Source organism: Vanellus vanellus, assembly GCF_965231255.1.
Source record: "Vanellus vanellus genome assembly, chromosome: 8".
NCBI lineage: Eukaryota > Metazoa > Chordata > Aves > Charadriiformes > Charadriidae > Vanellus > Vanellus vanellus.
In genome coordinates, this window is record NC_138913.1 from 14,896,304 (window position 1) to 14,917,690 (window position 21,387).

The 21,387-nt window shown below is 43.1% G+C and overlaps 1 protein-coding gene across 1 annotated transcript in view; it reads right to left on the minus strand.

Moving 5' to 3' along the window:
• Window positions 1–385: 385 nt before the first annotated feature.
• Window positions 386–21,387, minus strand: part of LOC309674938 (putative cation-transporting ATPase 13A4) — a gene marked incomplete at its 5' end in the record, with an annotated part of 40,975 nt that continues 19,973 nt past the window's right edge. The window contains 19 exons of the mRNA XM_082487128.1: window positions 386–926; window positions 1,424–1,504; window positions 3,624–3,712; window positions 4,049–4,263; window positions 5,309–5,483; window positions 6,780–6,852; window positions 7,592–7,688; window positions 8,505–8,614; window positions 9,578–9,620; window positions 10,686–10,765; window positions 11,384–11,506; window positions 12,557–12,720; window positions 13,714–13,838; window positions 15,688–15,799; window positions 16,389–16,542; window positions 17,243–17,329; window positions 18,700–18,850; window positions 19,489–19,550; window positions 19,869–20,057. Of these exons, the coding sequence (XP_082343254.1) occupies window positions 705–926; window positions 1,424–1,504; window positions 3,624–3,712; window positions 4,049–4,263; window positions 5,309–5,483; window positions 6,780–6,852; window positions 7,592–7,688; window positions 8,505–8,614; window positions 9,578–9,620; window positions 10,686–10,765; window positions 11,384–11,506; window positions 12,557–12,720; window positions 13,714–13,838; window positions 15,688–15,799; window positions 16,389–16,542; window positions 17,243–17,329; window positions 18,700–18,850; window positions 19,489–19,550; window positions 19,869–20,057 (2,352 nt within the window). The 3' untranslated portion in view covers window positions 386–704. The remainder of the gene's footprint in view (window positions 927–1,423; window positions 1,505–3,623; window positions 3,713–4,048; window positions 4,264–5,308; window positions 5,484–6,779; window positions 6,853–7,591; window positions 7,689–8,504; window positions 8,615–9,577; window positions 9,621–10,685; window positions 10,766–11,383; window positions 11,507–12,556; window positions 12,721–13,713; window positions 13,839–15,687; window positions 15,800–16,388; window positions 16,543–17,242; window positions 17,330–18,699; window positions 18,851–19,488; window positions 19,551–19,868; window positions 20,058–21,387) is intronic.

The following is a 21,387-nucleotide window of genomic DNA, read 5'->3' on the forward strand; positions in this document are numbered from 1 at the left end:
AAGTACCACATGTTTTAAACTGACAAGAGGGCAAACAGGTTGCCTAGTAGCAGTGAACTAGCAATAGAACTCCGTGTTGTTCCCATCATGGAAAGAGCACAATGGTGCTAGGAGTGGATGCTTCTAGAAGGCTCTGGGTATTTGCAGCTCCTTCCAGCTCCAGAAAGCCAAGTATTGCCAGAAGGGAAAAAAAACCCAACAAACACCAGACACCAGGTAGCAGTAGCTGAAACCTGAGGAGCCACAGGAATCCTAGGAGCTGCCTACATTCAGCAACCTCTATCAGGAGTAAGTTCTACTTTTTTTTCTCGGAGGGGATCTCCCCAGAGGAGTGCTGGTATCTGAATTAGCTATTTCTCATCTGGAGAAGCCCCCGCTTTTATGGATTGCATAATGCAGTTTAAGAGAGGGATGCAGCAATGGAGTGTTTCAACCATGAATACTTCACCAATATTCAGTAAGCTGTTCCATTTACAGCTGGCAGCCATTCATACATGGGCAAGGGGACAGGAGAATCACTGTTGTGGCTTTATGCTACTGCAGCCAGCTTTTCTGCTTTCAGTTAGTTTAAAAATACGCCAGAGCTGGCTAGTCAGAACAGAGGACAACTGATGGGTTGGTCCTTCCTTTTCTCTTATGTCTCTGAGATAGTCCTTCTACAGCCAACTGCAACTGTCCTGGACACGTGTCCTCTGCAGTTTCCTTCAGAGTGCGTCCTCATTGCTGTCAAACGTTGGATTGCTATGGCCTCCCATATTTCCCTCTACTGATATTGCCACAGAATCTGAGAAGAAGGTTTCATTCAGAGGTGGCCAGGCTGAGTCCTGCTCTAACACTCGCTGCAGCCTCTTGTAATGGCTCTTTGAGTGGTACCGGAAGGTCTTTTTCAGCAGCAGCCATAAGGGTCTGTTCTCGATGACAGCTTCCTGTAAAAGCAAGAGCAAAAGCAAGATTCTGGAGGACCTGAATAACAGTTTTCCCTCTTCATCCACAGGACACATATGGGGCAAGTAGCAAAGACCCACATCTCCCACCCTGTCCTGCTCATCCACATTCTATAAATAGCCTTTTACTGACCACTTCTCATACCAGCTCGACCAGAGCTCTCCACCAGAAAACTGGGACCAGCTCCTCCTGACAATCTTCAGGATCTGAGTAGCAAACACCGAAGACTGCCCATATATCTCTAGCCTGGGGCAGGGCCTGATACATTCCATTCACCAGAGGAAAGAAAAGGTAGTTGGGCCTTGTATTCCCTTATATCTGATCATTCAGATATGGGGCTTTGAGGAAAGCGAGGAAGGGCGAGGTAGCAGCAGTGGCTCCTGTTTTAATAGATATTCCCAAGCTGGGCTGAGGAGAAGGGAGAAATAGTGAGACCTCCAATTAGTGCTGACAGGTACATTCAATGAAGCATGCTCACCTCGACAAGTAAGGACACAGCAAGTGTGACTGCCAGCATTATCACCATGGAGATCCGCCACGTGGTAGGGGTGCAAACAAGCTGGGAAAAAAGCAGGAGAAGCTGTTCCAATAACACGTGGACACACTAGACACTGGTAGGAGCTTGTATCATAAAATCATAGAATCATTTAGGTAGGAAAAGACCCTTAAGATCATCGAGTCCAACCATAAACCTAACACTGCCACTAAACCATATCCCTAAGCACCCCGTCTACACGTCTTTTAAATGCCTTCAGGGATGGTGACTCAACCACCTCTGTGGGCAGCCAGTTCCAGTGCTTGACAACCTGTTTGGTGAAGAAATTTTTCCTAATATGGAATCTAAACCTCCCCTGGCGCCACTTGAGGCTGTTTCCTCTCATCCTGTCACTTGTTACTTGGGAGAAGAGACCGACTCCCACCTCACTACAACCTCCTTTCAGGTAGTTGTAGAGAGTGACAAGGTTTCCCCTCAACCTCCTTTTCTCTAGGCTAAATAACTCCTGTTCCCTCAGCCAATCCTCATAGGACTTGTTCTCTAACCCCTCACCAGCTTTGTGTCATCAAAAGCCAGAATCCCACACTGGCTGTACACTGCTGTTGAGCCAATGTAGCTACTTGTCTTGAGGAATTATTGATAAAGACACTTGTAAACTTATGATGCAGCAGAGAAAACTGCATTCCAGAACTCCAACAGGAAATCTAAGTGCTTCCTTTCTTTCTAATACAGGAAATAGTTCAAACTCTGAGTATTTCAGCTCCAAACCCAGCTCCAGCTTCTCGTAGCTGGCAGCACTGGCTTTCTGGCTCTAGCTCAACTTATTCTGGAGATGCAGCTCAGATCCAAAATGTGGATCAGCAGTTTCTCCAGGGCCGTGCTATAGAGAACTTCTTACTGCCACTCCCTCCTTTTCTCTTCCCAGCAAATCCAGTGTATTCCCTCCAGACAGCCTGGGAGTTTTGCAGTTCTCCCAAAGGCATTTTAACACCTCACAGCTGCAGTGGTCACAATGTCCTGTGTCACAACAGTCCACAACAGGACTAAAACTTGCTTTGAAGTGCCATCTCGTGGCAGATTCTTTAACTGGGTCTGCCCACTGAGCCGCTGCTCCGGAAACAGTTACACAGTGAGGCACCTTTAGCTGGGCTGCTTAGTGTTAAATGCAGGTTCATTCCCCTTGTCTATGTTTCTCTTTCTGTGTTTCATTATTTCCATTTCTAAATCCACTTGCTAACTGTCACACAAAGATACAGGACTGGAAGCAACATCTTGTTCAGTACTTGTTACCCAAAGCTACCACAGTTCATCATTCTGATGAGAAACGTACTGCAAAAATAGCCATGTGTTGCTTTCATTGTTTTCTTCCTGTGACTCGTACTACAAGGCTGTGAGTGTCACAGTGGAGGAGGTTAACACCTCCCAGCCTCAACTTACTAATTGCCAGGTCCATTGACAACCCTGTCCTATGGCTGATGTAGATCTTATCCATCCCTTGCATTTCCCCTGAGACGGATTTGCACAAGGCAACTCCCAGGTTGCATTCTGCCAGACTACATAAGCCAAGCCCTATTGGTATTTATTAATCAAGGATCAAGATAAATCTTCTATTGCAATGACAGCCCCACTAGTCTTCCTTTACAACTGTTCTAAACCCAAATTCTGCTTTAGGAAACTGACAGCTGTCTGAAATTTAAACAGGGAGCCTGACAATATTGGGGACTGAGAACTGAGAGATGCTAGGAGTGTGAACCGACAGATCTTCTTTGCAAGAGGATCTATGTGCAGAGTAGCACAGCCTGAGAAACATAAGTGCATGGTGCTTTAGTCTAAACTTGCAGGGCATAGCCACTTTCTTCTCCAGGCTTCACAACTGTCAAGCCAGCAACATACCAAGCAAGGTAAGCTTAGTGATGTCATCTTCTGTTGCATGGACAATGTGCTGAAACAATCAAACTTACATGTGTAGCTGTCCAGGTGTCAGAATGCACAGATCTTAGTTTGGAGCTACTATATCTCAGAAGGTTCTTCAGTCCTATCATCTAAAATCCATCTCTTTAAATTTTATTTGTCTTTAGAGGTGCCATGTATCCCTGCAAAAGTCTGTGCCTTTTGTTAAAAACAATCCCACTTATAATAGGCCTGGCAGTAGGAAGAAAACCCACCTTGGAACAATACTCACATCCATCTTAGAGTAGAGATCATCAATATCAGCAAACACCAAGAAGAGGCAAATGCCCAGCTGCCCTGTGAGCACCAGTATGAACACATCTGACAGGACAAGAATAAGTAAATAAAACTGCAGCTTTATAAGCAAACTCAGCTGCTTGCCTTTACTACAGAAGATTGTAATAATTTTTGGTGCCAAACAGTCAAAAAAATCCATGAGATGGGAAGGAACTCTGAGCAAAAGAAAAATGAACATAGTAAAACCACAGCTTTACTCAGTCAAGTAGATATATGTGAGGGTGGGACAAGCCTTGTAGCCACAGGTTTAAAGGCTCCTGCTTTTTTGGCTGGCATCACTTTGGTCAAGTTTTAATTTTTCCCTAGTGAATTGACCTCCTGAGTTGACTTACAGATCCCTCCCTCTCTCCCCATACTTACAGTTTGTGTAGATGGGTTGCCTGAAAGGCTTGCCCTTGGAAAACACTAGGGCTACAATGAGGCAGTTGATGGTACTTAGCAGCCACACTGTGGTGTTTTCATAGCTCTTGTAGCCATTGTCTGTTTGCTCAAGGGCTTCACCTCTTATCCCATGGAGCCCCAGGCTAGAAATAGAGGAATAATTCTTCATGTGGTTGTTCATTGAGAGGCAGGCACTGAAAAAGAGTGTCACACTGGTCAGCGAATGATCACTGTCCTGGTTATTTCCCCCAGCTCCCACTACCACTATCACAAATCCTCCCTCACAGCCATGATTTGCTCCTGATATCACAAGGAGGTAGGTTATTGGCAATGTCCTCAATCTTACCCACTGGGTTGAGCTTGCTGAACTTGGTAGAGCCTGAGCTCAAACCTACTTGGATACCCTGGTCTTCCCTGCAATTAAATGCTTCCCTTTGTGCTCAACAAAAGCATTCTCACCACATGCACTGTGCTGTGCAGCAGACTTGCTGGAGAGCTTAGGGACCTACAGACAACACTGTTTAATGTGTTTGCACCCTGTGGGGAAGCACAGGATCTGCCTGCAGCTTCTGATCGGGCCTGTAGTTAAGCTGATCAATAGTACCATGCAGACCTGCCCCACTAGGTCTGCCTGTGTCACCCAGAGTCCGAAGAAGGGCACTGTCCTGGTTTCAGCTGGAACAGACTTCATTTTCTTTCTAGTGGTTGTTCTGTTTCAGATGTTGTATGAATGGACTGGCAACAATGCATATTGTTTTAGTTGTTGCTAAGCAATGTTTATGCTTTTCAAGGACTGTTTTCAGCTTCCCATACAAGCTGAGAAGGAGTACAGACAGAACAACGAAATGCCCAGTGGAATATTCTGTATCATAGACATCATGCTCAGTACATAAATAGGGCTGGCCCAGGGGGTACAATGCAGAAATGCTGCTCCAGACAGTGCCAATTCACCAAGTGGTGAGTGACTAGTGTCATTATTCTAGTGTCATTATTATCATTATTATTATCATTAATATTATTATTATTATTTGTTGTTGTGGTGGTGGTGGTGGTTGTTGTTATTTTCTTTTTCTGATATTGTTCTATTGAACTGCCTTTATCTCAACCCACGAGTGTTTTTTCCCTTTCCCCTCATTTTCTCCCTCTTCTCCCTAGCCTTCCTGGGGAGGGAAGCGGGGCTGAGCAAGCAGCTGCATGCTCCTAGCTGCTGGCTGGGGTTAAATCACAACAAGGACCTACCTGTGTATATCAGTCTTGGAATACCAAGGCTGCTCCTGGACCACCACAAACCCGAAGATCTGCATGCTGAGGCTGAAGAGGATGTTAAGTACAACAGAGAGCAGCAATGGGGGAGAGATGAGCTGGCTAGGAGGCCTGTAGGGAACCAGCTTTGGATAGGCACCTGTGAAACTCACTGAAACATGCACAGACATGTTTACTAGCGTGTCCAAAATACAAGCAGTGCTGCTGTATATTACTGACTGTTATCAATGGCCAGCACTTTTACAGCCTATAACGTTCTTTATAATACAGACAAATATTATATCAAGTACAAAATACAGAGTTGTTTTCTTACAAAATCTTATTGGCTACAGAAGAGGTTAATTAATGGCATCGGACTATCATGAGGCATTTTTGGAAAATAAAATGTTGGATTCTTATTCAGCTACTGTCAGGCCCAAGGATATAAGGATATGCTCAAGCTCTTCCATTCTCTGTCACTTGTCAACTGTGGGTTGGGATTTTCTGCTACCCATGTTCTGTGCATCCTCCTGGACTAAGCACCTAGTGCCCCTGATTATTTGAGCTACTAGAGGACTGCATTAGCTGACCTAACAGGTTTTCCTCTGTTCTTAGGTTGTTAAAAGTTATCCAGACTTTGAGTAAAAGAGCTATACAGATAGCCTTGATGCAGTGTTCCAAATGGGCTACTTAGAGCAAGGTAACTTTTGGCACCCAGTATGACCCTGGCTGACCCTTTTAGGCTTGATTTAATCAATGCATTTTCCAGTTGTCTGTGTTCCAGCAGGGATGGAAGACAGCTATGTGGTTTTAATATATCATTTTCATGCCCCTTGCCATTCCTGCTTCTAAACCTCTTCCTGCATTTACTCTATCTCAACAACCCTGTCTTTCTCTTTGCCCTCCAGCACTGGTCTCCTCCCTTATTCTCGGCTTACAACTTCCTGCTCCGTAGTGTCTGACATCTGTCATTTCTTTCCTCCTTGAACTTAATGAATTTTGCACAAGACCACCTCTCAAGCCTGTCAAAAATCCCTCTGGATGGCATCTCTCCCCTCCAGCGTGTCAACCGTTCCACACAGCTTGGTGTCGTCCGCAAACTTGCTGAGGGTGCACTCAATCCCACTGTCCATGTCACTGCCATGGACCCTTAGGTATCTTCTTGATCCGCCTTTCTAAGTCAACAGGAAACACCTGAATAGACTTTCCACTCCATTAGGTCTGTTTTTACTCCTTCTACAGATAACATCCCAGTTATCAACAACCTACAAAAGCACCACTAAGAATTACCCATCTTATTTCTGAGATTTTCTCAAACAAGACACCTCCTCTACTAATCTAAACATCTGCACTCTATGTAGTCTCTCTCTTTTCTCCCTTTCTGTACATAGGATTATGCATTTCCAAGGAGGTGAAAAATATTTGAGATGATTCTCTCATTAAAACATAGGATGACTAAGGGGCTTACTTGTCACACCAATTACAGTGGTAATAGCCAGATCTTGGAACAAAAATTGGTAATTCCCAAAGGAGTTTAGTTGCTGAAAAGAGGAACACAAAGAAAAAAAAATCACAAATCAGACATTTGCCATGGGCTTGTTTTTATCGTCTTCAGAAAGCTGTATTCTTTTCATGGAGCTAATGCTCTGCTGTTTATTCTGAAAGACTAGCCAGCAGATAAGGGGACTACACAATCCACCAGCCTGCCAATAAATTCGTCACCATTGGGCCTGCAGTGAATACTTTCATTTTGTGCATTATGCAGACTAACATGCTTACAGTTCACTCAATGCAAAAAAAAAAAAAAAAAAAAAAAAAAAGGAGGAGATATGCTTTCTCAGTCCTGGATGACTTCTCAATGTGAAGCCCTCTTCTTTATTTGGGGAGAAGCCACACAAAAGTGGCTTAAGGCACTCTGGGAGATTTTGCTTACTCTCAAGCTAATTCATGCTTTAAATGCTGAATAAATTGCAAGAGCATATGCTTATGCCAGATTCTCCCTTTTAGCAGACATATGCCCTCATTAAATATACTGTTCAGTATCTCAGCCTTCTTTTTGCCCAGCTTGCATCTTGAGCCCACTGGCTGAAGTTAACGGGAAGAATCTTTCCAGTTTTCAGCTGAGGGTACTGGAGGACCATACGATCACACCACAGAAGTCTGCAGCTCAGATAAAGGTAAAGCTCCATACCCTAGTTTTATTGGGGCTTTTATGCCATGTTTCTCCTACAAGGGAGTAGCAGCTCATCCAGTTCTAGCCAACACATTCCCAAGACATACCCAGTACAGTAGGAGAACACCAAGGTACTGAATGGTGCTGTACAGTGCCATGTACTTGAACATGCAGAAGGAAGTGACGAGGGCAGCACGGCCTTCCCTGTGTGAAGACATGAATAAAGGACAGCAGTTAGGTGATGGGTCTGCTCCTGTTGCCAGTCCTCTCAAAACGCTGTTGAAAAACAATGCATGTGTCACAAGTAGAGAAGTCTCTGCGACTATCTTGCTGGGAGGCGAAATAAAAAAAATCTGGCCAGATTCAAAGTAAAATTTTCGCTTGCAGAAATCTTGCTGCAAGCAAAAGGGTTTGATTCCAGTCATCTATGTTCCCAAGACTACAGTTTACCCCAGAGAGTCTTCCTGCTGATGTTAATAGTGCAGCTAACAACTCCATATGAGGAAAAACATACAAAGCCAAGCAGCCGCTCAGTGAGTTCAAACTCACAAGTCCTCGCCTCCTGAAGTGAACATACAATATCCAGTGAGGGTAACGCACTCTCTCTTGTTATTCATCTACCCCAGTAAGCAAAATCAGGACCCTGGCATAACAGATGCTGATGGTTTTTTTTGCATAGGGTGTCAGAGGCAGAGCCTAACAGTAGTGTACAAGTTGATACTGTGGACATTTGACTCAGCTTTGTGGAGCATTGTTCATTTTGCTATTTCTTCTGCATTTAAAATACTGTTAATGAATTAAAGCTCAGCTGTAGATGCCTTCCTCCTGTAGTTTTGATGGAATTAATATATCTTAAAGGAATTTCAGATGGGAACTAGGCAAATGACAATTTCAAGGTCAAAGACATTTATTTTTCTCTAGATATGTACATTCTGGCCTGGTGGGAACACCCAACACTAATATTTGATAGGAGTGGCAACTGCCTCCTTTATGTAATGGGAAACAAAACCCCACACTTACCTGATTAGCTCTGGCACACATGCTATGCTGGGGGTTCGGGATGTGAAAGGTGAAGCCACAGATGCCTCCTGCTCCGACAGTGATATCCCTGCATGGGCCACTTTCAGAGCCTGAAAATGACATTCTCCTTCAGCCCTCACAAACCAGGAAGACACAGTAACTGACATGTCAGCCAAGAAATGACCCCTTATTACAGGATGCGTTCTGTGAACAGCAGTGCCTCTTCATTCCCTGGGTGTGCTCCACCCGAAAGGCTCCTCCAGTGGGACATGGTTGAGGCATTGGGTCCAGAAGAATGGGAATGATAGCATGGGAAAGTCCATTTCCCACAGAACCCAAAGCCATCCACCACCACCCTAGCTGCAGAAGACAGGTTTGGCTCTGCCTCCTTTCCCAGCACTTATTTGCAGTCACACCTTATGTAGACAGTCTAGGTTCTCTACTCGCTTGCCCCAAGAGAACTCTTGGGACTTTGTGTTAGGGCAAGAGAGTGCTTCACTGCCTAGGTGGCATTGCTCCCACTGACACAAGGATGTTTGAAGTCATGGAGTGAACTGAACCTGCCCAGAAGGGAGTTATGGGTCCCTCCTGAACATGGACCCTTCCTTTTGAAAAAAAAAAAAAAAACCAAAAAAAAAAAAACCAAAACAAACACAAAAAAAAAACCCAAAACTTTATTTCACTTCTAAAATATGCATTTACAAAAACCTTTTAGGGCTACAGCTGTTCCCTATGGAAACTCCTTCTCACTATAGTCTTCTCCACCCCCAGACACTGATGATTTTGACAGAAACCCCAGTGGAGGATTTGGAGAATCCTCTGGTGGTTTTTGCAAAGGAAATGAATCAGTCCTTGAGACCACAAACTGCAAGAATCTGTGCCTAGGACAGCTCTTGCATGGTAAAAACCACACTGTGGGATCAGGCCTGAATAAGTACTGGTGCCAGTACAGCTGTTCTGTGAATAAGCAGAGCACTCTCACCTCCAGCATGTGCTGAATCTGGGGTATTCTACTGGCATTGCATTAATTTTTAATTTTTTAAATAAATATATTGTAAAGAATTTTCACTTACCCCACAGTCATTGGCTCCATCTCCACACATGCCCACAAAGTAACTAAAAAATAAAGCAACCTACAGTTAAGTGCCAGAAAAAGTGAGACTTATAAACAGGAGGGAATCGGAACCTCCTCCTTGCGAGTCATATATGCAAGTCATGCAAACTTCTTTGGTTTTGTTTTGGCCTCCTGTCCTGCCAGAATCTCCTGGAGCAGACAGAGAGTGACAGAGGCAGCTGGAGTAAAGAAAGAAGGAGAACATGGGAGAACATGGATATCTGGAGACAGGTCCCCACCCTGAGTCTGAAATAACCTTGTGAAATTATGAGCCCTAAAAGCAAATTCTTACATCTGCAGCATCCAAGTAAAATCAACATAGTGCTTCAGGAGCTGACTCACTTGTGTCTTTTACTGCTGAGGCCTGGATTTCAGTGCAGGGGAAGTTCTCACTGGGAGGCAGCGATGGTGGTCCAGGGAGGCCAGAGAGTGGTTGGGGTGCTCATAACTGCTCATACCAGGCTGAAAATCTGAAACAGCCTAAAGCTTACCCTGCTCTAGGGCAAGGCCAGGGACTAGCTAGTTGAGGTGAGGGTGGGAGGTCTTCAAAAGACTTGGGAACAGCTGAATAACAGGCAACAAGACACCTGGGACTTGAGGATATATATACACCTCTGTGACTGTGAGCAGCCCAGGGCATGCCAATCCAGATGGCCCTGCCATGTTTTCTAACCCATCACAGTGAGTCAGCAACGGTGCAGTAAAAAGACCACTAGCATCAGAGAAGCTGCAGTGCTGAGATATATTCCTAAAAATCTTGGGTAGACAAGTGCCCCTCCTTCAGGCCCAGAAAGAGAAATAAGAATGAAGGATGATGTGAAAAAACAAAACCCAGAACCATGGGAGTGTTAGGTCTTTGACAGGTTGCCAAACCAACATGGACTTCAGTGTCTCTTCTTTAACAGGCTTTTGGAATTTAATTGCCAAAGTGTATGTCTGTGGAAGTTTTAGTTTTGTGTACTTCCAGGGAACGCTATGTTAGACAAAAGCTAGCTCTTACTAGACTCTTTTCAAGCTTGGAAATTCATCAAACACTTCCTTACTCTTAGTGCTCATTATGAACTTACTCCAGCTTTTGAAACTCTTCTACAAGGCTGGATTTTTGACCAGGAGACATTCTAGCAAAAATTGTTCCATTCAGCAGGAGCTGTAAGGAGAAAAAAGGAATTGATTTTTTAAGCACTTGATGCAAGCGTCACAGTGATTTCAGTGATAATCTGGAATAGAAACCACCAAAAATTCACATTTCCAAACAACTGATGCTAGACTTCAAAACAGGAAAGGCTGATGATCAAAGTTAAAAGGTATCTTAATTATTATTTTGAAAAAAATAACAATCACAATAAGGACAAGAGGCCTGGTGTGTCATTTGAATGAACACAGATTACCAGGCAGGGTTTTACTAGAAGAAAATTCGTAGGACTATTTTTTCTATAAAACAGACAAATCATGCTGAACTGCATGCTGCATTATACCATGTTTTCTCCTGTTCTCCAAGACATGAAAGAATCAGTGCAGTGCAAGGGCCAGGCATATGTTTTAAGTCATGTCCTCACACCGTGAGGCAGGTCCACTCCTCTCATGTGTAGAAAAAAATCTGGGGATTTTCAGATCCTTTCCCATATGTTAATATCAGAGATTCATCCAGCCCATGAGTATTTCAGGGTTAGAATTGTTCCCAAAAAAATGTTCTGCTACAGATCTCTTCAGCTAATCCAATCGACTGAAATGCAAGCCTACTCCAGTTAAATAATCCAGATCTTACCTTTGGAAGTAAGTGCCTGAAATGCTGTGCTACGATTTGGTAAGATTTTCCACTCATGGCAAAATGATACTGGCCTGATTCCAACGCCAGCTGGATTCTTCTTTCAGTCTGACTGTCATCCTCCTATAAAACAAGACAAAATAAGCACTGCTCCCAGGCCCTCAAAACCTACTATGTGTATTTACACAAGCACTACTACAGACAAAGAAAAGCAACATACCAGGGGAGGGCACTTGTGGAGACTCTGGGACTCCTGGGTTCAAGGCCCATTGCCTTTGTGCAGATTTGTGAAGGGATTTAGGCGTATAATGCCATTAATTTCAGTGCGAACTGGGTGCTTCATATGTCTTAAAAGCTGTCCCTCAGCATTGCCACATTTGACAGGATTTATGCAATAGTTCCAATCTGGTGGGCTGCGCTGTGAGTGAGAGGGGCTAGAGAGAGCATATGGGCACCATAGCTAGGCACGGCTTTTTGCAGTGAAATACAGTGAAGATGGTGCTCAGGCTGAGCTTTGGTAGAAAGGAGCCCCTCAACAGCCCCTGCAAAGATCCCCTACCACCTTCCTGACTCTAATACTTCTCAGAGAAGTGCCAGAATCTTCAGACATACTCTTCAGGGAGAGAGTAACTGGCCTTTGCCTCAGTGTCTTTGTGGAGATGCTTAATTAAATATAATTTCTTAGCAGAGCTAGCCTACATTTCACTGTGTATATGCAATTTCTCAGCAGTTAATCTGTGTTTCAATTCTGTAGGTATGGGGAAGCGCTAACTCTCTACCGGCTTGAACAAGGCTGGTTCATTCAGTGCAGTTCCACAGATTTTAAGTCCACATCTATACTACCAAATTTACCTTGCAGGGAAAAGAAACATGCTTTAAACTGGCATCAGCTCAGCATGAGGGCTTACCTGGGTTTCTGCAAAGCTATTCTCAAGCCTAGCTAGGCAGTTAGCAAAAACACGTTCACAATATGCTAGAAAGGAAGCTCTAGAGGAGTACATTTTTATAAAGATCCCTTCTTTTTAAACACTTTTCTAGCACATAACATTCTGACATGCAGATGATGGCAAATGACTGGCCTCTGTTATACTAGCATAATCCCACTGCATTATTTAAAGTATTCCAGCTTAGTTTGTTTTCCTGCTGCACAACACCTGCTTCTCATATGCTCACCAGGCTTCTGTAATCTTCAGTTTTGTCTTCTTCTAGTGGTTTCCAGGTTATAGATGCTGAAAAAGATCCAGGTATTTGGTTTGCTTCTACAAGAATCACTCTGTTTGTTGTAGAAATCATTCCAGCATTTTTGGCAACGGTTACAGCTGTCTGAATGTTGTCACCTAGAAAAATCAAGGAGAGTGTTACCTAAAAATTTCTGCAATGAGGAATTTTTTATGGAAGAAACGTTAGTCTTTTCCTGAATTCTGAATTTTCAAATATATCTGCAAGAATCAGTAAGATTTCTGTGTTTGTGCCTCAGAAAGTTTTTGATAAAGATCAAAACTTTGCAGATGAGGCCTGTCTCAACAACTAAGCATATTTTCATCTGGAAACAAAATATTTTCATTCTGATCTGGAGATGAAATATTTTCATCTTCAGCTTGAAGATGGGGAATGTGCTCCTAGATTACATATTTCAGACAAAACCCAGTACAAGATTCACTGATAATATGCTGCTAGTATCACTGATTCTCATCAGTTGCCCTTAGATGGCTTTGGTGTAGGATGTGGGCTGAAAGAGGTGAAGGCCAAGAAGACAAGATCTTTGTGACTCCTGTAAATATGTCTTTGGACCGTGGAAAAAATGGGGGTTGTCCTATCCAAATCCAAACCAGCCCTTCAAGAAAAAAAATGAGATAAATAGGGACTGGTAGGCATGAGTTACAAGATGGCATAAGGTTCAGTGATTTTTCCTAGCATCCATGCTCCATCTCTGCTCATTTATGACAATAGGATTTCATGAGGCCCTATAAAGGGGGGATCTTGCATGACATGTCTTTGTGCATGTCATCTGATAACCTTACCAGGGAGAACAAATGGACTCACTAGAAAGTATCAGAGGAACAGCAAGGCTCAGATCTGTGGTGAAAGTGGGACAGATTAAGAGTTAGGTATCTGACACAGCCTGGTGAAGTTGTCAGGGATATAGGCCTGCATGGTTCAGCTCACATCATTATCACAACACAGATGCTTCTTGGACTGTAATTGTCTGAAAGATGCAAATGTATCTTCCTACCAGAGGCGGTGACAAAGCAGCAGACTGTTCACTCAAACCTCGTTGAACTCCCTGTCTGAGCCAGTGGCCACATAAATAATCCACCCTTTTTAGATACCTGTGACCATAACACTCCTGATACGGGCAGCACTGAGCTCTTCCAGGACAGGCTTTGTCTCCCTCTTTAATCGATTCTCCATTATCAGCAGACCCAGGAATGTCAGATCAGATTCTACCTCCTCCCTAAGAGTGAAGAACAGACAGACAGATTTAATTCTTCTTTTTGCCTTTGGCCTGTTTATGCGTTGAATTTGCTGATAGCCAGTTATAACTGTTAACCATCCCACCTAACTCAAAAGAATTAAAATAACTTGTTAGTTTTCAGCAGTCCCAGGCTGTCTGTCTTTTGTGGTGCTATTTCAACACCAGCAGGGCTTAATTCCCACTGGCAGCAAGTGGTGCTCGTTGTGTATGGAGGATCTTCACTTGATTTTTCATCCTTCTCTTCTTTCCTTTTTCTGAAGAATGAGTTCAGTACCTAGCCAGCTTCCAGCTCATGTTTGCTTAATTACCAAATCAAAAAAGAGCCAATTTCAACCTAACTGCTCAACATATGAATATGAAGCCTGATGGATAAGTTAGACTGTTTTCCATTCATACACTATCCTTAGCCAGCATGAAAAAGGACCCTGAATTTCCTGCAGGATTTCCAAACTGTGGTGGTCTGATTTGGAAAGTTCATGCACACTAGTCCTTCTCATTTGAGGACTGTACAACAAACACACCTTAGTAAACCTATCTGCTACTCTTGAAAGTAGGACCTGAGCAAACAGCATGTGGGAACTCCAATCCTGTTCTCTCTGACTCTTTTCTTTACACCTGTGCTATTGCGTGTTTTATAGTCAAACACATGCAGTTGAGAACAGAATTTGGTAAGCAATCCCATCCCTGAGTCATAAACTAGAGGTCTCTCAGGGAGAGAGGTTGACTCTGAAGAGTCTAAAAAAAAAATAAAGCTTTCAAACACTTATTTTAGCCATGGTAGTAAGAAGGAGGTGATGCCAAACACTTGCATTGCAGTCAGAGTAGCTGAGTCAGGTGGTGCCAGAACAGTCACTGCTTTCACAGCAGATCTTGTGTTTGACCTCCAGTTGTTTTCTTTTTCTCCTGGCAGTATATACATCATGCATGCTATAACTGCACACACAATTGCAAAATCTGGGCCATATCACACACACTTGCTCATTGGGTCGGACAGGTCTGTTACGACACCTGTCACAAGAATTAAACAAACCACTTGCACTTTGCCACAGTGTCACAGGCTCTGAGCAAAGCAAAAAGCACTGTGATAGAGCAAGGAAGCCCCATCTGAATAAGAACCTGCAGCTAGTAAACTGAGAGGATAGCAGATGCTAAGTAACTGCAAATGTTTCAGAAGTGATGTTTCTGGATTATCACAGGCAAAAGCTAGAGGGATTTGGGTAAAAGCATATGGATTCATGTGTAGGTGTTTTTGTGTGAGGCTTGTGGAAAACTAAAACCATGAGCATAGCAGAAGAGTTTTCTGGCTTCTCTAGAAACTAAAGAAAGCTAAAGCTAGAAAGCTAAAGGATTAGACTGAGACAGAAGTGAAACTCTGCTGACTTTCACTGGGCTAGAGAACAGTAATGGGGGTAATCGGCTGCCTTTGCTTTATCAAGGAGCCAGGATAACAAAAACAAACAAACAAAAAAGACTTCTCGTCAGCTAAAAGCCGGGATAAATCTGCAATAAGATTTGCAGAAATGAGGGAGTGAGGGAGGGGTGTACTAGACTCCAGAGTGTACTACAGTTATACTTCCTGTGTTGATCCACCGTTAAGAACTGTGTAAGGATTCTGGCCATGTGCTATAAGCATGGGGGAGTGAAATGCCCTTTATCCATTCTCAGACAGACCTATATCCAGGTTTAAATCAGATTCCCTCTGGCCTAAATCTAAGAAAACTCTCTACTACAGCCCTGCTCTTGGCAGGGGTGTTGTGGTAATGGTATTATGTGAAGCACCACTAGCCCATGGCTGAGCGTGGCTGATAAGAAGCAGTCTATGGCTTACCTTGTTAGATCAGTAGATTGCTTCTGCGTCTGTAGAGATTTACATGCCAGTCCGATGACCCTAAAGCCCTGTGCTGTGTAGAGCAGAAGCTTGCTTTCAAAGTTTGATGGGACTGTGCAAAAGGGGAAAAGACAGTTCATCAGGGCATTTGACTGCTTTCTAATAAAGGGAAGCCTTGCAGCAGAGAAGGTTCCTATCCTAGAGGGCAGGTACACCTACAGTCTACCAATAGACCAAGGACATGAAGGAAAGCTGCTGAACTGAACTTTGCTCAATAAGAAAACCATTGATCTGTCACTTTGCACTTAGTACCCTAAGCTATTCTGCAAAGTCTTACCTTCTTCCAGTGTATCATGAAGGAGCTGTGCTCTTCTAGCCGCCCTCCCAAAGCTTGGAGAAAAATGAAAACTTTTTTTGGTGTCTACTGGACCAGTAGAGAACTTTTTCAGATATGTATTCTGGCAGAGATTGTACACCTTGTACAAAAGTTGGTACTTGCTTTTATCCCTTAGCAGTTCTTCTTTGCAGAGAAGGGCTGTATGAGAGCTTAGCCTTAGAGCACAACAGAAACACCCTAACTTGTCAGGCAGAAGTATAAAGTCTTAGACCCAGAAATCTCACTTGGACCTTCCGCTTCGCTGCACCATCAAAAGTCACTTATACACACATGTTTCTAGGAAGCATTTATAAATGTTAGTTACCTGTTTCTGCTCTACATAACATGGCTACCATTTCTGGAGCCCCTTTTGTGAAGACCTGCTGTCCCCCACCAATTTCCTGGGCAATGACAGACATTCTCTGCAAAGCTGAAGAAAATGGAAACTGATGTAAAATGGTAATTCCTTCCACTGGGGCCTAGGAGAAAAGCAAGTGGATTAGATACTGCAGAAAGGATTTTAAACTCAGGCCAAAGAATTTTAGGTCTCTCCTTTGGGCCATGGTAAGAAGCTAACCATGTATAAGGGGCTAATTTGTCACAGTGGGACAGAAAGGACTGATACATAAAGAGGAGGAGGAATTTGTACAGAAATATTTGGCTTAAGCAGTAGGAAAAGTTCACTGACAGTTTTAGCAGACTGTTAAGATGTCATATTCTGAAAGGAACTCACCAGTTCTGTTTCTTTAACAAGACTTTGCTAGGTCTTACACTGGTCTTGCAAAGGGAAAATGGATGTCTGAAAGTGCCCCCTTGGTGTATGTCACCAGTAATGGTCTGACATCAGCTGCCAGACTCCACTACAGACGCAAGTGCTGTTAGAGATCTTCACTACTCAGCTGAGTTTGGATTGAGTGTTAAGCCCCTAGGACAAGCAAATTCTTGAGCTGGACAATCTGTCATCCAGCATCCTCCTACTTCTAGTGTGAGCAGCAAGCTTTCCTAGGCATCTCTTTTTAATTAGTGAGAACAAGGCAATCTCTCTGCAGGCAGTACAAGAAAGACAAAGTGTGGAAGAGCTGTCTTGTACTAGGACAACCAAACATTCCTTTACTCAAAGGGAACTCTTACACTGACAGTTTAACTTGATCAGGAACGTGAACCTTGCAAATTGCTTACACTGCTGGCTTTAGGCCCAGGTCTAACAACTGTGGCATGTGTGGATCCTTGACCTTCAATCTGGTGTCCACTGGAATCATCTATCACCTGTGTATTGAAAGACAAAAATCTTTCAGATCCCAGCACCAGCAGAGCTGAAAGGACCGTCAAGGAATCATTTAGAGCTTTTCCTTCCCTCAAAACAAGGTATCTTATTTATTCCTGAGGGCGGTCTTTCTGATCTCACACTAAAACACTCCAGTCATGGAAAACCCACTGCCTCCCTTGGCAATCAAATCCAGAGCTTCACCAGCTTCACTAATATACTGCTGTACTCTTGCACAGCAAAGAGATTATGTCCTCTTGCTGAAAATAAATTCTTTATTCATTACAACCCACTTAAATATGCAAAAATCTTTAGCTATAGCATAGACCAAATGGGAAAATAATAAGAAATTGTATTAATGTAGAAAGCAGCATCCTCTGCTCTTCAAGTACTCCACATATCAGCTGGGTTTTTTAATCATCACAACATGACTGTGAAGAACAAAAATATTTTATGGTGTCAAAGGGGACATGATTATTAATGTTTCACAGGAATTATTAAACAGGATTATTCCTGTTTAATTTAAAACTTTGATGGGTTTCTGCCTAAGGCTAAGATGGCAATGTGATGCCCCTGGGGAAAAACACCCTCTAATTCCTATATTACTGTATAGTTTATTCCTTGAAACTTGTCTTTTTTACATATTTTGCAGATACAAAACAGACAGGTGTTACGTATGGATGTTGTCACCCACATGACTAGCTAATCCTGTCCTGAATCTCTTATCTTGCATCATCAATGGCTTGTGGCTGTACCTTCCAGCAGGTAATTATGGGCTGCTTTCCTCTTATCCATCTCAGATTTGCAGCCTTTTTGTTTTCATAAATGCTCATTCCCCTTTCCCTCCCTGCAACTGAGTAAATGGCAACACTGATGGCTGTACGTAATGGGACAGAGACTGAAAGCAGTGCTTTCATAGCAGCATGGGATTTCAAACCTGAAGATGGTAGAAATATCTCCACATTGACAGAGCTCTAACAAAGTTTGAAATCTTGTATCTAGTTCAAAGCTTGCAGAAGTCTGTTACATGTTCTGTAAAAGCAGTCTTAATCTGTATATAAGTCACATTTGGGACTTCCTGTTATCTGGCAGCAGCCACAGTTAGAGCTGATACCGCAGTGGGATTTGCATGATATCCACCACTTTCAGTCAAAAGAGCTAAGTATTTAAAGTACCCCTAGGTGAAAGCTCTAGGCAGAAACAAGGAACATTTCTCAAAAAACCCAAGCATGTGGTATCTCTTCTGGGTTTTACCTGTTTAACTTTTGTGTTGGAAGTGGCTATTTGCGTTGAAGGGCTTGGGACATTTCTCCTTTGCAAGAGCACCAAAACTTCCCACCACTATTTGCATAGCAACAAAGCACAGCTTTACCCAGTTAGTGGCCTCAAACATTTTCACATCCAGTGGGTCTCCTTGGATCTTGCCCTGCCAAACAATTAGCGAATGACAAACCGCCATTGCTCTGAATGCTGGGCCCCAAGGCAGGCTGTGGTCCGCAGGGAAGCTGTGAATGTCCTGGAAGCTAACACAAAAATTACCGTCAGAGAACACCAAACAACATGTAACTAACAAAAAAAAATCCTAAGTCAGGGGGCTGTTAAAGTCCTATCCTGTGGTCAGACCACAAGCATGCTTCTGTGGACATGACCCCCCCCCCCCCCCCCCGAGCTACTTCTCATGCACCTGTTAAAGGCTGGGATACACATGCTCATAATAGGGGTATTCTGCAGTTAAGGAGTCCATTGGGATGGACAGAGAACAGATTATTATAATGTATCTTCCTTGTGGCTTGTGTAAGGACTCTTGAGCTATGAAGCTGGTATAAGTTCGAGCATTTTTGTGCATGTACGTTTCTGAGGGTCTGAGCGGCAATCTAATGGGTAACAGTGACTTCACATCATAAAGGGTTAGGCACCACTGCAGCTTTGAGATTTAACCTAGCATGTCCACTGCAGACTATGCTGCTTGGATATGCTGTACCAAACACTGACAACAGTGGCTGCACCATTTCATGTGGAGCAGGACCCCTGGGATAAGGCAACAAACTCATTTTCTAGAGACTACAGAGAAAAAAGTTTAGTTTTGTTCATATGTCTAGGAGGAGAATCCAGTCACTATCCCAACAAATTTAAATACCATTGGTGTGTCAAGGAGCCTTACCAGTTTCTTTCAGAGGGCAGCAAGCCCCAAAGATCCAGGCCATCTTCTGTTAAGGTGCCAGTCTAAGTTAAAATGCACACCTAAATTAACTTCCCACATGACAGCTCCAAGTGGAATAAAAAGCAAGACTTATTTTAAGAAGTTACTGTCCAGAAAATGACAGCACAGTACAGAGCAGAAGTGCTATTAGCCAATTCCTAGATTCCAAGAAAAACAACAATTTGCAATAGTGTCTGTTCAGACATCACGTACTTAAGTATACAAGATTGGTCAGTGTCTTTCTAAAATACAATGGAAATGCTTGATCAAAACCCATACTTTCCCACCCCCTAGCATGGCTCCCATTACTAGTAAGAGATTAATCACCACATAGCAGTTACTTTGTCAAAGCAGATGAGGTTCAGCTGTCCACACATGTTGATCCTCTGCGGGCTGATGCAGAAGATGCCCTTTTTCTTCAGCCTCCGCTGGGTATAAATGATCCCTGTTGTCAAGGCAGCTGGCAGAGCTGGGGGGACAGCAATAGTGATAACATCCAAAGCCTTCTTCACCACTTCTCCTGCCTCCTCCTGACATAAAACCAAAGGCAGTTATCAGCAAGAAGGTAGCAAGCAGTGCTGCTTGAATTGTCTGAGTATAGCCCTCTTCATCCTCCTCCCCTCTACAGCAGGTGCTTCAGGCCGTGGCATTTTCTGCCTATGGTCCATCCTGTATTAATCTCCCTAAGAAATTAATTATTTTGATTTAACCAAAGGCTTTAAGGCTGCACCACTACTAAAGAGCAGCCTCCAGCCCTTCCTTCATTCTCCATGCCAATAAACCTGCCAGGCAGAGCTCAGAGTCTCCTCCAAAGCACATGAGTTCAAACATGCCAGCTAGGTTATTGCACCCTCAATAGCCCAGTTTCCCATGACACAGCACACAAGAATCTGCCATTTATATGGGCATTCATCCAACTGCCTACAGGCATAGCTCTGGACTCAATGATCCAGGTATGTCTCACCAGGTGACAGGTGAGACATATGGGATGGTGCCGAAAAGGAGGGAAGAATGCATGAGCTAATGATTTCTTCAGACCTTATGTTCTAGGAGTTGTGAAAGGAAATTGCTTTTACCTGCAGGAAGAGACATGGAAGTAAAAGTCACACCTGTAAAAGCAATCTCTAATTTGGGAGCTTAGAGGTCAGTGCAAAACTGACTGCCAGTATGCTGTAGGTCAGCACTGTTATTCTCGGCAGTTGATATCACTGCTAAAGGATTGAATGCATTTCAAATTGGGGTCCCAGAACTGAGGCACTGAAAACTAAAGCCAATTTGCAGTTCAGAAGGATCTGCAAGCCATCATTAGAGTTCTACTATTACTAGTTCTGACTTTGACCATAAATAGTGTTGCATTGATGTGCTGAATTTCCATCATATTCTTATTCTCCCTTCATTGATACTGTTTCAGACAACAGAAGGCATCAGTTTGATAATATTTTGTATCTATTTTGTATTAGAATGAAGCATTTACCACCTTTAGATAACACAGCCACAAAAGAGAAAGCATTTAGTATATCATGTGACTGAATCTTACACCAGTCTGACAAGACAGTTTCAGCTGCTGTGATAACATCAGCATGTATTTTACATATCACAAGGGTGAAGTTAAACAAAAAAAAAGGAAAAACTGCAAAGTAGACACCAGGATATGTTCTTAAACATACTTTCTTTGATATCCCGAGGGTAATTAATCTTCTGAGCCAACTGATTGTAGATTATCCCAAAGGAGAAAAATGATTCAAAAGCTGAATTGCAGAATCAACCTTGCAACTCGGGACTTGGACTTTACATTAGCAGATAATTATCAAGGCATGAAATGATTTCTTGAAAGTTTTTGAAGAAGTTCTAAAGCAATTA